We start from the raw sequence: 16,893 nt of genomic DNA on the forward strand, positions 1-16,893 counted from the left end.
GGTCCTTGTGGGTGGCACAGCCAAGTCGGTGACCCTGAGTGGGGGCGCAGCCCTCCACGCGCGCCAGGAGGCCTCCAGGCAGTTCCTTAGGCGGAATGAATGAGCACCGTGCCCGGAGTAAGCTAGGATGAGGCAGTGATTATATTTAAATTTGCTATAATTGATTTGGGGAAGAGCTACAGTGACAAGAACGAATTGATCATTAAATTTATTAGCGAGATAAATTCCGATGCGATTAAGCTGCTGGCTTGAGACACTGAGGCCGCCGGCGGATCTGCGCGCCAAACTAGAGGCTCTCTGCCCTGCTGTACCCTAGTGGGGAGAAATGGAATGGGTTGTTCTTGTGGTTGTTTCTTCCCCCAGCGTTCCGCTGGCCTTTGTTCCCGGGCAGTGTCTCTTTCTTGAAGTGGGGGGGGGGGGGTACCCTGAGTTCCCAGGTCAGTTGTTACCCTTCCGTCCCAGTTCCAGGCCTACCTTTTCTTGTTTACTCAGGGTTTAGGGCTCGAGGCTCTGAGACTGGGATGGCCATCCTCGGAGGGAAATAACCCCCAGAGGTGGTGCCAGACTGCGAAGAGATTGTTTCGGGCTGAACCTCGCCAACGCGTTAGAAATTAAAAAGAGATACATACGTCTTTTTTTTTTTTAAAAGCATGTACTTTTCTTTCTTTCATCCACTCCTTTCAGATTTTCCCATTTCCTTTCCTTCAGCCCTTTACCATTTGTAAACTCAGTCCGAATTCGCCCCAAAGAGCGTTTGGATCGGAAGGCTGCAGGGACTCCGGTCCATCGCTCGCGTGGCGCTCAGCAGCTGCCCTGCCTGGCTTCCAGTCCCACGCTGGCTTGAGCCGACTTGAATTTTACGGAAGGAGCCCAGGGTGATAATGAGCTGCCAGGAGGATATTAATCTGGCTTGGCTCTGAGGTGGAGGAGTGCCCCGCTGGCCCCGCTGTAATCACCCAAATGAAACTCCAGGCCCCTCTGAACTCTCAGCAGCTGGGGAGGGGGGGGGGCAGAAGCAAGAGGGAGGAGGCTGCTCGCCCACACCCAGAGAAAGTGAAGGAACGGAGGAAGACCCAAGAGAGGTCTCAGTCGAAAGCTGGCCACCAAGACAGCCAAGGAGGAATGGGGAACGGCGGCGGGGTGGCGGGTGGGGGTGGGGGGATTGAACCAGACCCGGAAGACTCAGCGTTCCCTGGCCAGAGTCAAGATGCTGAGGACCGATGCGCCTAGGTCTGGGCCCGGCATCTGTGCCGCACATGGTCCGGGGACTGATGATTGATGGCGTTCGCTGCAGAGGTTTATTAACCCAGAGCCATTGCGGCCCTGGCATGGATGCATTCTTGCCGCCTGCCGCTTCCTCTCAGAAGACATTTGTACAGATCCAGCAAAATCGTTCCAGGCTAGCTCAAGGGATGTCGTGCAGGCTGAGGGGCCCCAGTCAAAAGGAGAACACGCTGCAAGTCGCCATTAAGTGCTTTTCCGGGAAATGTGCTTGCTTAGCCCTGGGACCCCAAATGCCACTGACACCTAGTTGTTGGCAGCTTATTCTCCGAAATATTTAAATACTATATTCCCATGCCAATAAAGCTAAAAGATCCAGCAAGTAAATGGGAAATAAACACAGTGTTCAAAATCACTCCGTCACGAACAGCACAGGGTTTAAGCCAGACACTGGGCTCACTCTGACACCTGGCCTCTGATATTTTTAGCCACACTTCACACCTGCGGTCCCCACCCCCTCCTGCACCTTCAGCCTCTGGAATTAAGTTCAGACTTGGGGGCCCTCCCCCGGGCATGGAGGTGATTCTGACATCCATTTGCTGTTCTGATTTTCACCCTTTGCTGATAATCACTAAGTAGACACTGTCCGCCACCCCTACAACCAAAACAGCCAGGCCCCCGAGGTTTGCTCTTCCTGAGTTGGCAGTGTGGACCAGTGGCACAGCACTTGCTTAGCTTGCCCATGGCCCTGGGGTCAATCCTCCACCTTCCAAAATTAAAGGGTTTTTTTTCCACTCTCATCCAGTACAAAACCAATTTATTTTACATTCCATCTCCACCCTGGGGAATGGGGAAGCTAAATAATAATTTAGCATGCATAAGTAGACGTTTCTTTCTTTATATATAAATACAATATACAAAAATACACTACCATTCTGAGATTTTTCAGCAATCTGAATGCTTATGACATAATATCCCCCATACATAGGCATAAAACCTTTTTTTTTTCTGTTTTTAATTCTTAACAGAATGGTGTCTCCAAAGGTTTCAAGTTTCTAGGTCACTTAACACTGAAGTTTTCCCTTCTCCGATGAAGGAAGAGCCAGGCAGGAGCCACTTCTCAAGGGATGGGTTTGTCTCACAAGCACCTCCGGCCAACACAACCCGAAATTAAATTGAAAAGAACGAAAAGTTCACAGTGGAGCTCTCCTCTCTCTCTCTTGCTGACCTTCAAGAGCCCAAATAGGATCGCCCACCCGAGCCCGCACCTGAATGCACGATCCGGAGACAGGCTGTCAGATGGATGCAGGCCACAGATGGGGTTGGAAACGTCCAGCGCGTCCCTGCTGCCGCGCTTAGGACAACTACTGAGGCGGAGGATGGTGCCCGGGCCCACCGGGCCTTGGTGGAGGAGAGTCGTCCTCGGATGAGCACTCAGACGAGGCGGCATGGGCACCGGAGCCATTGCTGTAGGGGAAGTGGTCGTCTTCTTCATCATCCTCATCCTCATCTGGGTCACTGTCTCGCAAGTCCCGCAGGCGACGGCTGCCGCCCTTGTCCCCGGGTACCGGCGGCCCCAGCAGCTCTTCCTCGGCTTTCTCCTCAGCGCAGCCTTTGCCGGTGCCCCCGCCGCCACCCTTTTGTTTCTCCGCCTCCTGCGCAGCCTGCTCTTTGGCTTTTTTGCTGCGTTTCCATTTCATTCGGCGGTTCTGGAACCAAATCTTCACCTGCAGGCACAAGTTGGCGTGAGAAACCCGACACCTGCATCATCACGGATGCAGAGGGTGTGAGCACCCGGGACCTCTGCCCCTCGGCCCACCCTCACCCTAGAAGGGACTACCTAGAGGACTAAGAAGCTGACTGGGTAGCGGCCTCTCGATTTCCTCGCCCCTACATCCACTCTATTCTTCAGTAACTCCATAGCTGGGTGTGGTGCCCCAAACTCACAGCTGGGAGTGTTTCACTCCATACCCTTGGTCTATCGAGACACCGGGGCAGCTGGCAGGTCTCTAAATGCTAAGTCCGCACCTTTCTAGAAAAAGAATCACCTAGAATGTGGCCTGGGGGTCACCTTCCCCAGAATAACCTGTTAAATACAGATCCTCAGCCTCTACCCCAACCTATTGAATCAAACCTCCAGCGTGGGAAAACGCCTGGGTCTACCTAGAGCCCGTCCCACTGAGACTTCATACCCAACCTGAAGGTCAAGAAGCTGGGACCCAGTTCCCCAAACTACTACCCGCCTGGGCGTTTTGTGGGGACTGGCTGCTCAGGGGGACGGGGTATCAGGTGCGCACCTGGGTCTCGGTGAGCATGAGCGAGGTGGCCACCTCAAAACGCTTGGGTCTGGACAGGTACTTGTTGAGCTTGAACTGGTGTTCCAGTTCCAACAGCTGCTGGCTGGTGAAAGCAGTGCGAGGCCTTCGGCACTTCCCCAAGAGGTTCGACTGCGCCTGGGCTGTGGACCAAAAGGGTGAGAGGTCTCTGTAGGTTTTCCACTATCCTGGTTCCAGCCATTGCTGCCCTTGTCCCTCCCAGGGCCCAGCCTCCAGCGCCCACCCTCAGGACATGGGCTTCTTTTTCAACGTCAGTGTCTCCTCCCCACGAACCAGAGGAGCCACATCTCAGACACCAAAGCAGAAGTGGAGGGTTTGTCTCAATAGACAATCTTTTCATTATTTGAGGGTCTTGATTAAATAAATAGGGCCTGTTGATTGCTTGCAGTGGCCGCCTGTATGAACACTAAGATGAGAGAGAGAGAGAGAGAGAGAGAGAGAGAGAGAGAGAGAGAGAGAGAAGAGAAGAGAAGAGAAGAGAAGAGAAGAGAAGAGAAGAGAAGAGAAGAGAAGAGAAGAGAAGAGAAGAGAAGAGAAGAGAAGAGAAGAGAAGAGAAGAGAGAAGGCTAAGACCAGAGCTGGAGCCTAAATAAGCATATTCATCAGGGTGTCTTCACGTTGGTCTTGACGAGCTCCCTCCTCCTCCCAGAGCAGAGGGCAAAGGGAACGGAAGCCTGTTCGGACGATTCTCATTACTCAAATTAAAGGCTGAGCTGTGAGTGGATCTGGCTTTCTGTGTGTTCCAGGAGATCTGTCCAGCTTTATTTACATAATTTCGCACGGTTACATCACAGAGAATTTTATGACCTCAAAACGAGACTTCCCTTGATTTCCCAGGAGTCCAAAGAGTGTTAGACAATAAAAGAAAGAAAGCAAAGGAAAGAAAGAGGCCAGCCCCTGGCTGGGATGAGCTCAGGCTCCCCTGGGATGGGCAATTTGCTTTATAGGAAGGTCCACGCCCCCTGCTTTAGTTAAACAAGGCTACGAATTCCCAACTTGACAATACATTAGAACTCTAATTAAAACACTGCCTCGGAAGGGATCATTGGGAAATGCCATCTAGTGGGTAGAAACAACCAATTAAAGAAAACCAAGCCTGTTTTCCCAGGTGAGAGGGAAGTCCAGGAATAGAACACATTCAGCCACCCACCCTCTGCTGCATTCCTCAGTGCCTGTCCACGGTCTGGGGTTTGGGTTCTTTTCCTAACGTAGAACTGACCATACTTTTAATGTAGCGACCATGAGATGCTATGGGCTGGGTGTGGTGACAAAGGGGTCCAACTTGCAGGAATTCTGAGTGAACCTGGGCTCCTCGGAAAAACATCCTTTTCCCCCAGAAGAGCACTGGAGTGGTCAGGAAACCCAAAGACACAGAGGTCTGTTGGTGACCAGTGACCAGCTCCTCTCTGGGCACCTATGCATCTCACGCCTAGAACGTGCAGCCATTACGGACCCCTATGGGTAGGTTTCCATCTGAAGCTGCGGGCTATGCTCCTCCCGGGCTTAGATCCTGCCCAGGACTTTCAGAATAGGAACAATTTCCAAGACAACTGAGCTGCAGCCCCCAACTGAGGTTAATGGAAGCCTTGCCTTCCCTCTTTGCCGAGATCAACAAGGCTGGCCTTCTTGGAGCCAGGCTGGGAAAAACCCGGGTGGCTCTGAGCAAACAAGTGTGCTGGCGGGGATTCTCTCACCACCTTGCGACTTCTGCACTTCTCCGGGGTCCTCACTCTCTGTTTAGTCACAACCATTGCTTCTAGCAGAGGAATCGGAATTCTGGCAAGTGTTTATTTCTGTTTTCTTTTTTGCCTTTTTTCCCTCCAGTGCCTGCATCTCCCCAGTCTAAACAAACCCACTCAGACGGAAACAATGGGGTCTCTTTGTTTGGGTGTTGGGCGGCTGACAGGGGAAAGTCATATACATCTTCTGTTCTGGCCTGAATGGAAAGGCAGCTTGCCCTACCCATGTGGGGCACAGGGCAAGAGTCAGAGCCAGGGTGCCCTACACACATGCAGCTGCAGCGTGTGCCAGGGATGTCTGGAGTGGCCCCTAAAAGGTTGCCCCTCTTGGGTGGCAGAGATTTCGCAGCAGGCTGGACCTTTGCTCCCACCTTGGAAGGAGCTCCCAAGGGTGTTGGGCACCTGGAATTCCTAGGAGGAGACTTGCTATTTAGAGTCCCTGAGTCTGTTCATAACAGATGTCTTGGACACTGTATGTAGGGACCCCACCACACACACACACACACACACACACACACACACACACACACACACCACATACCCTGGCCCTTCAGAGTAAGGCAGAGTCCTGACAAGGAACAGAGAAGAGCTTGGGCCCTGGTCTTGTAGCCCCGCGACTCTAGGAGTCCATTTTCTCCTTAGCTACTGGATCCAGTGATGTGTCTTGTCTTTTCGTAGCCAGTTATGGAGCCCCTAACCAAGTTCATGTTCCCCGGTGATAAGTACCAAGTTACAATGACCCTAAAACCTGCCCCATCTTTGGCTAGGCCCTCTTTTGCTAACCTTCCTGCGCACTTCCTTCTCCAACCTGTAAGTTAATCATTAGGTTTCAGTCTCACATCTCTAACCTCCCCTGCCCATTAAGAGAGAAAGAGAAAGCAAGGCCTGAGCGTAGCCATCTTAATAATTCGCTGCTCCTCTCACGCCACGCGGCCCACGCGAGGCCCTCACAGGCCAAGGGATAAGCCGTGGCGGCTTCGCTGCACTTGCACTGGTTGCTGAGAGCCGAGGCCGAAGGGAAGGGGGTGCGGGAAAGGAGGATGCGCGAGAGAACTGCCCGGGTGCTGCGCAGGTACTCACAGCTGAAGTCCGGCATCTTGGGCAGGATCATGCCCGCGGTGGACGCGCGCAGCCACTGGTCCAGCTGGAAGGTGCCGGCACCCAGCTTGATGGGGTCGGCAGGGTGCGCAGGGTGCGCGCCTTGCACCTGAGGGTAGGAGTAGGAAAGCGCAGGGTGCTGGCCCGCCAGCGCAGCCGCTGCCGCTGCCGCCGAGTAACCGTAGACCGGGTGACCGTAGAGAGCCGCCTGTGCGGGAAGGCCTGCGCCGCCCTGCGCGCCCCCCGGGTGCAGCCCCAGTGCCAGGCTGCCTGCAGCGGCGGCAGCAGCAGCCGCGGCGGCGGCGGCGGCGGCACCCGGGTGCGCGTGGTGGTGGGGAGTGCCCGGCCCACCCGCCGCGCCGCCGCCTCCTCCGGCGCCCAGGAATCCAGGCTTGGGCAGCAGAGCGCAGTGCGCAGCCAGCAAGCGCGGGGGCGACGGACTCTCAGCCCGCAGCCGGTCGCCGGGCGCTGTGGTGGCCTCCGAGGACACGGGGCTGCAGCTGCGACTCGCTCCGCTACTGGTGCCCCCGCCACCGCTGCCGCTTCGACCGGGGCCAGATGATGTGGCCGCGAGCGAAGTGACCAAGGCCAGCGGCGCGCTTTGAGTGGAGGCGGCTCGCGGGGTATCCACCGCCAGCAGGGCGTCGATGCGGAAATTTTTGGATTTTTCCATCGGCTCGTTTGGAGCTGAGAATAAGTGCCCAAGGGTGGGCGACGTGGTCGCGTGCAGGCTTGCGGAGACTGAGCGTGAAGGTGACCAGCCCTGGGGCTCGGTATTCTTACTGCGATTATTTGCCAATAATCAAAGTCGCAGTCGGAAACTCAGCCGAGAGCGACCATGGTCCAGACGCCTCTTCCTTGCGGTCCTCGCTTGCGGCGACCGCGCTCCACTCACTAGCACAAACTCCCACGCGAGCGCTTCTGCGAGTTTAGGTTGGGGAGGCCGGTTCTATGCTCTCTAGCACTCAAGCGACAGCACCGAGGCCGCTGGCGCCTTGGTGGGGATCCGCGCCCCTCCGCACACTTGAAGCTCAGCGCGGTCTGGGATTGGCGAGAGCAGCGGGGACCCAGGGAGGGGTGTCCGTCCGGCGATTGGCGGAGGGGCGCACCTGTCACAGTCCAGTTCTCCTGCCGCCCCGCCCCTGCGCCCCCAGGTCCTAAGTAGCCGGTGGTGAGCAGCAGTGGTGGGGGAACCAAAGATGGGGTGGGAGTTTGGAGGCTGAATGCAGGCTTGCTGCTTCGTTGGAGCTGAGAGAGTGGCGGGCGCTGGTAACCTCGGTTCCCTGTGAAAGTCCCTGCACCTTGTTCCTCCAGAGGCCAAAATCTTATCTTCCTCCAGTAACTCTTGCGCCCTTGCCAGAGTTGTGGACTGTTCTACACTGGGGAACTAGGTGGTTCCTTACCCCTGGTGCCCACTGGGAGTTCAAACCGAGAACTTGAGCTTGGCACACTGAAGACCAGAATCTCCCCGCTCCCCGTTCCTGAGTCTTGGGCGCCTCAAGGTGGTTTGAGTCCCAGTCACCAAACCTTTGTAGGTAGAACCTTCAAATCTGCACCCCCCCCACGACCCCCGGAAAATCTCCTGCGTTGCAGATGTTTGTTTCAGGGTTTCCGGTGTGTATAAATATGGTGTTTGACGCCCACAAATCTTTGTCAAGAGCTTACACCTCCCAATCCCCCCAATCCCTCACCCCGGTCCACCTACCCCTGTCAGGGTGGAGAGAACAGTCTTTCAATTCTTCGAGTGAGAGACCCACGTTGGCTTGAAGTCGTTCGTTCAGGTGCCAGTGAGCAGGACCTAAGTGACAAAGTTCTCTTGGCGGAGCTTCTCCTCGCCTCGTGGGCGTTCAGGGGTAAGGCTTTGCGGGAGTCTGCCTAGGGCTGCACCCTCAGACTGCGCCCTACCCAAGGCTCTGGGAACCACATTCAGGCTCTCGCCTCCTCCTGCCGGCCGCGTCCAGGAAAATCAGGAGAGGGCTTCCGACTGCGCAAGATTCAGAGTGTGACTCCTCCAGACCTCACCCTACATACACATCAAATATTTACAATAAAAGAGCTCCCTTCCAGGTTTTTTAATTTTTATTTTTATTCTAAGTTTAACCAATCAGTAAGTAGATTGGGAGATCAATCGGTCACTAACAGGGTTTTGTCGCTAGCTCCACCCTCAAGTATCTTCCCCAAATAGGAGGAAAAAGTAGGAGGGAGTTCCAGGTTCCTGAAGCTTGGCTACTCAAGCAGGTGAGAGGTTAATAAAGGGGCAGAAGTGGGTCAGGAAGGGGCAGGGAATCCCTAAGACAAGACAGTCGGTGCTGGATGAACTTAAAAGTAATAGACAAGGGCCTGGCTGTGATGGCGGTGCATGCCTTTAATCCCAGGACTCAGGAGGCAAAGGCAAGGGGATCTCCTTGAGTTCGAGGCCATCCTGGTCTACAAGCGTTAGTTCCAGGACAGCCAAGACTGTTACACAGAGAAACCCTATTTCAAAACAAAGCAACTCCCGCCAAAAAAAAGTATCAGGCAAGGCTGTTTTAAGATATTTTGAAAGATAAATATAAAGACTATACTTTTCTCCTCAAGAGATTTTTTTTTTATTCTGGAGAAACTAACACAGTGATTCTGTTCCGATGAGTGGGATTCCTTTTCCATTATGACAGGGTGGTTCCCAGGTGCACAGTACTGGCTGGAAAGTCGGGAACAGAGCAGGAGCCACTTGGAGTAAATGCTACACAGCTTTGCAAAGGCCAGCCGCTAGCCACACACACACACACACACACACACACACACACACACACGCACCATGTCTACAAAGTTGCTGTCTTTAGGTGCTGTGTTTGGGGTGATTAAAATGCAGCCCTGCCTCTAAGTGGGAGCACTTCTGTTCTGTGAATACCTGCTGTGTTCTGTGTGTTTTCTGTAATTATCACCTTTAATCTTCATTATGATGCAAAAAGAGGGTTTATCAGCTTTGTCTTCTAGAGCACAGGTTCAAAGAAACCGAGACCAGGTCCGGTTTGGGGGACCACAGCTGATGCCCATGAAGCTTCTCGTCTGTATTTGTCCTGGTTCTTCATCCCATGGCTCTGTGGAGAAGCTGCATTAAAGGAGAACTGAGATGCCCTGCCTCTTCTCCTATGAAGGAGTTCCAACTCAGGCAAGCAAGGGTGCTGGGCTGCTCCCCTTCCCCAGGGTCCAGCCTTTTCTAGATGAGAGTTAGCTGACTGATCCCAAAAGGAATTGTTCAAGATGGAAGAGGTGAGATTTTCCAGAGGTAGACCTCAGGGGACCTGCATCCCCTCTGACCTGCTACAGCAGAGTTATTTTTGTTGATGAGGTCGTGTTAGGTCTACTGAGTTTAGGAACAGGTTTCTCAGTAAATTCATCTGAATAGAGGAATTCGTTGTCCATTTGCTGTGTAGGTGATATGCTCCCAAAGCCCCTAAATCCCTTTCCACTGTCTGGAGTTTGAGAACCCACCAGGCCATAACCCTACCAGTCCCCCACCATCTGTGGGCTGAGTGAGACAATATCAAGAGCCTCTTTGGCCAAGTGGGAACTTTGCATGCCAGACTTGCGTGCCAGACTTAATGGATTTATTTCTTTGTCTGGCAAAGTGGGGGTTGGGCCAAACAGACACTTCTGAAGTCAAAGGGTTTGAACATGATCATATATTCTGTTTCTGTTTGAGAATAAATTAATGCACATTGGAGGTGCCTGGTGAATTGCTCGCTGAGAGGCAGGAGTGAAGAGAATACTGGGAGTTATCTGGAACTGGGATCTTTGTGCATTTTACAATGTGTGAAGTGAGCATGCTGGGTCTCTTCCTGTTCCCAGTGTCTATTGACCCAGCCCAGCTGGCTTTGGGGCAGCCTAAGACTGAGATGGGGGCTTACCAGAAGCTCAGGGAGAGATCAAAGGTCTGGTCCCAGCAGAGTTCCCAGCCCTGTACCTCCAGGTAGCTCCCTTCTCCATCAACCTTAGGGACCCAGTGAGGTTTTGGGGGAGCAGTGAGGGAGAACTCTCCTACCCAAAGGAGGCTGGGATTAAAGGCCGGTAAACTTTTTCAGTTGACTCCTAGTCATTTTCTCTCCATGCCCAGTCAGGTTGTCTTTTTAGGGTCTTGCATTAAAGTAAGTTACTGAATATAGCCTGCAATTGAGCCTCTTCTCATTACTGAAAAAGGAGAGTGTTGATTTATATAAACAACCACAAAAGAATAAGATGTTGGGGGGAGTTGATCAATGGTTCAGGTGGGGCCGCGGTTCAGAGCTTACTGTTGCTCTTGCAGAGGATTCAAGCTGGGTCCCCACACTCACCACCACCTCCAGCTCCAGGAAACTACTCCCTCTTATGGCTTCCTCGGGTACCTACCTGCACTCACCTGTGTACCCACAAACAGACACAAACATACACATAACTGACACATAAAAACAGAACCTATTTTTAAAGAAAAAATATGTACAATCTGTCTTTTACACCTGGACGTATACAAGAACTCAGGACAGAGCTACATGTGCCCAAGTTCGCAGGTCAGGCCAGCACTGATTCTTTTACTCACTCATGTGCTTCCCTTCCTGTGGAATGCCGCAGGTACAATATACAATAGCCATTAACAAGAAAGCTAGGAGCGTGGAGGCGTGCCTGGGAGACTGGATAGAAGCCAGCCTTCTCTGTACCTCCCTCCGCACACCTGCCACTGTTTCCAGAACTGAAACAATCAACCCCCTTCCCCGACCCTCAGCCTCATAGAGAAAGGCCCAAGAAGATTGACATATCAGCCCTATGGAACATTCATGGGAGTTAGTGTGGTACAATCTCAGATCAAAATTTTAAGGCTTCCCTTGGGGAAAATGAGGCTGGAGGATGTGGCGCGCTCACCCAGAGCCGGACTAAAGCTTGTGGTGGTGGTGGTGGTGGTGGTGGTGGTGGTGGTGGTGGTGGTGGTGGTGGTGGTGTGTTTTCCCAGGCTGTCTAAACTCAGGAGGACACAGAGCAAGTTCCGAGAGTGCTGGACCTGGAGGGATGCAGACCATCCTCCTTCAGGCCTGGCTGACTTCAATGTTTAGAATTTCGCTAGTGTCATACCCCCCAGCCTAGGAACATACAGACTCCAGGGAAGAGCCTGGGGTCACTGGAAGGTGAGATCAGGAATTGGGAAGGCTGGTGAGTTCTCCTGGCTCATCACAGACCTTGCAGAACCCGAGGGCCAAAGTTAGCACGGACTCTTTTATCACCACCCTTTGATCTGCGGACCTCTTCTCCCGACTCCTCTCCTCACTCCCTATCCCCAGTTCAGCTCTGAAAGGGGTGGTTTTCCAAAGTGCCTTAGAAGACTGCCCTGAGGACTACCCTGAGGTGAACTGCCCTTGCCAAGAACTCTAGCCAGTTCCTTTTATGCCAGCCCCTCCTCTGCCTCTCCGGGCACACCTGGATTTCCAGCCACCCTTTTCTGGAAGCATCCTTCACCCTCTCCTTCCCTAGCTGAAGCTGCCTGGACCAGCTGGAACCAGAGCCCACTAGGCCTTTCAGTCTCACTGGCCACCATTCTCACTGGCCTGTTCCTCACTGAAAAAAAAAAAAGGAGTCAAAAGCATTTTCAATTTCCCTTACATATCCTAGAAACCATGGGCCTGGGTCATAAAGAGAAACAAAGCTAACAGTGGTTACCTCAGTTCTTTTAATCAGCCAGGGGCGGGAATAGCACCCTTAGAAGAAATGACATACTTCCCAGGAAACCTGTGGTTTTGCTCCAAGATCTCATTTCATTTTAGTGCAGATTCATTATATGGGAACTCCATACCCTTGTCAGGACAAAGAGCAGGAGCAAGCTCCAAGTGGGCTGTGCAGCCCTGACCCATCTCTACTACTACCCACCTGCAGAGTGGGGTGAGCCTTCTGCATGGTTCGAAGTGCAGAGCAATGCACTTCATGATAACCCAGCTTCTAATCTCCAGTGTGAAGCATGTCTAGGAAACAAAACCTCTCTGTGATCTTGCGAGCACTCCCTCCCAAGCCTTTCTAAGCCACCAGTCTGCCCCTGGTCAGGCAGAAGGAGAAAGTTACACTGCTAGATATTAGCTACAGTGAGGTCCCAGAAACAAAGTTTGCAAATATCGGCAAACAATATAATGCTTGCTTTAAAAATATAAAAACTAACACAGGAGCAAAAAAAAAAAAAAAAAAGTGTCTCCCTGACCTGGACTATCTCTCTGACCTGTGTGATGCTGGCATGGATCAGACACCCAGAGAAGAACCCAGATACACAAACACAGATGTTGCCTGGGAACATTTTAATGCCTCGGTGAGTGAAATTTTTAGTGTGTTCTGACTTGAAATTACGGTGAATCAGGGCGCACTAATGCCCAAGTCTACAGCAGATAATGGCAGGAAGTCCTGGCTAATTGGTCTATTCACTACTTGCTGAGGAGGCAGAAACTGAGGCTGCAGGAGGCAGAGTGCGGACAAGGGGGGGGGCAGGGATGCTGAGCCCCCCTCCTGTGCTCCTGTGCTGTGCCTCAGAGCTGGGGAGGGACAGGTGGGAGTGGGGGTTGTTTCCCAGCACAGGATCAGGTTCACCTCAACACTGCCAATGCCTCCCAGACATAGAGATCCCAGGAAAGTTCTCTTGCCAGAAGGACCCAGCTGGGTTATCCCAGAAGCTCTTCCCAAGTGTTGCCTTACTTGGGGCAGTGGTCTCACAAACCTGTGGAAGAAATGCACCTCTGCCCCATTCTGTAGATGGATAAACCAAGGCTCCCAAAAGTCCAGGCTCTTTGCTTAAGAATGGCAGAATAAAGTCCCAGCGGCTCTGGATGAGTTCTGCATTAGGTTTGGTTCACGGTGCATTCGGTTGTTAGAATCTCCTGGTTTCCTAATTATTATAATTCCTCCTCCACCACTCCACCACCCTGCCTCTGCTAATCTGGCTCGTACCTGTGGAGTACAGCCATATCAGAGCGGCCAGATTGCCTTTGGTGTTCTTTTTCTCCTTTGGGGAGGGTGTCCTTTCTCTCCTCCGGTCGCAACTGTTCTTGCAGAGGCCAGCAAGAAGGTAGAAAGACCCACCCTCTCCCCGACCCTCCCGAGAGTCTCTGGGGCCCTGTGCTGCGGGCAAGATAATTTGGCTAATGAACTCGTTAAAGGGCCCCTGGTGACCCGCCCTGGCCTCCCCTTGGCCCATCTGGGAAATTCCACTGAAAGGCTGAGAGCGCTCTGCAGTTCCGCTGCCGTCTGTCACTGCAGGAGGCGCGAAGTGGTGACTCTAGGCCCCTTACATTAAAATAATTACCCAACGGAACAGGTGGCCCACTCTCGGTGTCCAGACGCGTCTGGGCCTGGAACTGAGACTGCCGGGGAGAGAACGACCCTCCCAGGGGAGGGCAGGTCAGGCGGGAGCCAGGGAGGGCGGAGAAGGGCCTTCGCAGGACTGTGGATCCCTGGACACCCGGCAACTGGGTGGCCAAGGCCTTCTCATGAGAGAGGGAGGCGGCTTGTGCAGCCACCCACGCTCTCTGTATGCTGGTGCCAGAATCGAACCACGTGCTCTCATCTCACTTCAAGGCTGGTGCGCATCCCTGTACCGAGCTTTACACCCGGGGCTCGCTGGAGAGGGCGCCCATTTCCGCATCATCCCAGCAGGAGACTGAAGACAGCTCAGGTAGCATGTGCAAGCATGTGTCCATGTGCACTGAGTGAGCATGCACAGAAAGCCTGGGCCCATATGTGCATGTGTGTGCAAAGTGGTTCTCTGTTCTCGAGTTCACGCGGAGACTGCCTAGAGGTCCCCTGCAGTGTAGCTAAAGGAGCGCCAAGGCCCCGGCGAGAGGCCAAGCCTATTGCCAAAAACACGTATTACACTGCGACATTCTGTAAATGAGATAATGATACATAAACCCGATGATCGATGTGACGGGCCTGGATGTCTTCTCTAAATTAGCTGCTCACATCGACTGCTAATAATGTGAGTTTATGAAAGCAATTTCGGTTCAAACGGCGAGAGGGTCTTCTTACACTAATCAGCCTGCCTGGCTAATGGACCAGGGGGTCAGGCTGAGCGTTATTGACACGCCCGTGCCCTTAACCTGTTTCCCAATAAAGCTGATTAGTTTTTGTCAATTCATCAGCTAACCACTCTGGCTGGAACCGAATCAAAGCCATATTTGTTCAAAGGAATCAACAAGTCACAGATCAGCACCGCTCAGGGACCGGACTTGTCAGGACCTGCCTTAGGGAGGAATGTCCATGAAGCATTCCCTTGAGCTGGAGAACCCTAAAATGAGATGGTAGGAATGCACAATGCTTCCTTCCTTTCTCTGACTGCTGTGTACTGTCCCTGGACGACACTAAGTCTCAACCGATCTGAAAAGAGGGTACTCTGTGATTTAAGTTGGACCAGGCCACCTTCTGGTAGGGAAGAGACTTGTGGGGGGGGGGGGCATGCGTGGGAAACGGAGGAAGGGCCCACTGTCCGGATGCTCCCCAGGAAGAATGGGAAGGGCTGGATATAGGAAGTCAGACCTCTTAGGCAGGCGGAAGATAGTTCTGTCTGCAGCATGCTGACCACCCCACTTCTGCTCCAAGGGAGGAGGATCCTTGTCACTGATTTTTTTTCCGGGGAGAAGGAGCTAGACTAGGCGAAGCTCAGCTAGCAGAATACAACTGACCAGTGTGTGACTTGTACCCTCAACCCGAGCCGCAAGTTTGCTGGGCTGGGCAGGGAGGGCAAGGCTCCCAGTCTCCCTCAGTTCTCTCTACTACTTGACCAAGTCCAGCGAGGTGGAGGTGACCTCTAGCTCTGGCCCTTGGGAAAAGAGAGGAAAATGTGCACTGTCCCTTTAAAGCCCCTAGCCAGGGCTGCCTCCAGGGCCCCATCCCCCTTCAATTTAATTTCATTAAAACAGAGCATGAATATTTCTATTAAACCTAAAATGAAATATGAAGCCATTTAGACTCTGCCTGCACCAATCACCCAGATTTATGACTTTTATTCATCACATCAAGAGCTTGGAAAAATGAATTTTCTTCACCCAGGAAGGAAATAAAACCTCAGGCTTGGTCATTTCCAGAAAGCTGTTAATTTGACCATGTGGTAATTACTTTCACAATTAACTAAAATACAAATCAACTTGACAAATTGGGCTAGTTTATATATTAATTAGCCCGCTTAAATTTATTCATTATGAAAAGACAATTTAAGGGGACCTGCAGTGTCTGTTTTATCGCAATAAATTATTGTAAGGGAATGAGACTAATAAAACATCATAATATTTAAGGATATAGCACACGCGTGGGGGTGTGCTTTATTGACAATTTCATTTCCCAATTAGTAATTTTGTTGTAATATATCTGCGAACCCGGGACTCCTGGGCAGGAAGACAGGATCCCCCAGGTCCGGGGCGGTCAGAGCAGCGGGTCGGAGCCGCGGGAGCGAAGGCCAGGTCCAGCGGCGGCGTGCAGTGGGTGGCGGGCGAGTTGGCTCTCAGGCAGGCGCCCAGTGCAGCAAGCAAGTCTTGGGCACAGCGGACCCAGGCTGGGAAGCGGAGCCGCGCCTCGCGGGGTCCTCCTCCCCACAGGTCGCGGGGCTGATTTAATAGAATGTCGATAGAATCATTCGATGCCTTTTAGCTTGTGATCTTTATAAATGTCCCTCTATTAAATTAGAAAATGATTCTCTTCTCGTTTAATTGTATTCTTTCGTTTCTTATTTCCAATTAATTAGTCCTATCGACGTTGCAATATTTTAAGGGACTGGAGTCCGTTTCCAGTTAGAATATATGGGTCAACGCATTCAGTTTTATACTCGACAGAACTATATAATGTGGGTTTTAACTACTCGTCCCCATCTGTCTTAAACACCTGGCTGCCTTGGGTCTCCTTCCTGGGGTAGATGGTCCCTCATGGCCCCTCGGTGCTCTCCGGCTCACGCATGCACAGTTTGGTCCCAAAGACCAGTTGCCAGGGCCTTCCTTTGAGATGTTTTTGTTTTAAACGTGTCCAGCTCAGTGGGTCCCGGACCTGAAGAGGGTATCAGCAAGGGGGAGGTTCAACATCTGAGGGGTTGTGTTCCCCCTAAAGAGGGGAAAGATGAGGATTCTGGGTAGTAATGGTCCTTGTCCACTCGTGTCGTCTTCGTCCCCTTCTTTACATAGGGTCACACTTTATAAATCTGGGGAGCCTGCAACCCCTACATAACCCTAGCTCACCTCAAACGTGCCCATCTCCCGGCCTCTACTTTAGGGTTACATGGCACAAGCATGTGCCGCCGCTTCACGCGCATAAAGCTACTTTTAAGTATGCTACGGAGTTGGACCCTCCTCTTTTTTCTCTTTCTCTTTCTGTCCCCTTACGTTTGCTGTGGTGGAGCATACATACACTTAAGACCCTCGACAGCGCTGGGACCCACAACCACCAGCCACCAGCAGTCCGCTGTCCCTGATAATGATTCCTCCTAGTTCAACCGCGCAGGCCCCTCCAACTTCTTTTGAGCTGGCGCTGCTTCCTCA

The 16,893-nt window shown here is 52.5% G+C and overlaps 1 protein-coding gene across 1 annotated transcript; it reads right to left on the bottom strand.

Moving 5' to 3' along the window:
* Positions 1–960: 960 nt before the first annotated feature.
* Mnx1 (motor neuron and pancreas homeobox 1) lies at positions 961–8,380 on the bottom strand. Its single transcript, XM_050119926.1, has 3 exons — positions 6,377–8,380; positions 3,519–3,679; positions 961–2,948 (listed from the first exon to the last, which is right to left on the bottom strand). Exons 1-3 carry the CDS (start codon positions 7,065–7,067, stop codon positions 2,586–2,588), a joined length of 1,215 nt encoding a protein of 404 aa, XP_049975883.1. The 5' UTR covers positions 7,068–8,380; the 3' UTR covers positions 961–2,585.
* Between the last annotated feature and the right edge of the window lie 8,513 nt (positions 8,381–16,893).

Source organism: Alexandromys fortis, unplaced genomic scaffold, assembly GCF_014885135.2.
Source record: "Alexandromys fortis isolate MF-2015 unplaced genomic scaffold, M_Fortis_MF-2015_v1.1 scaffold_177, whole genome shotgun sequence".
NCBI lineage: Eukaryota > Metazoa > Chordata > Mammalia > Rodentia > Cricetidae > Alexandromys > Alexandromys fortis.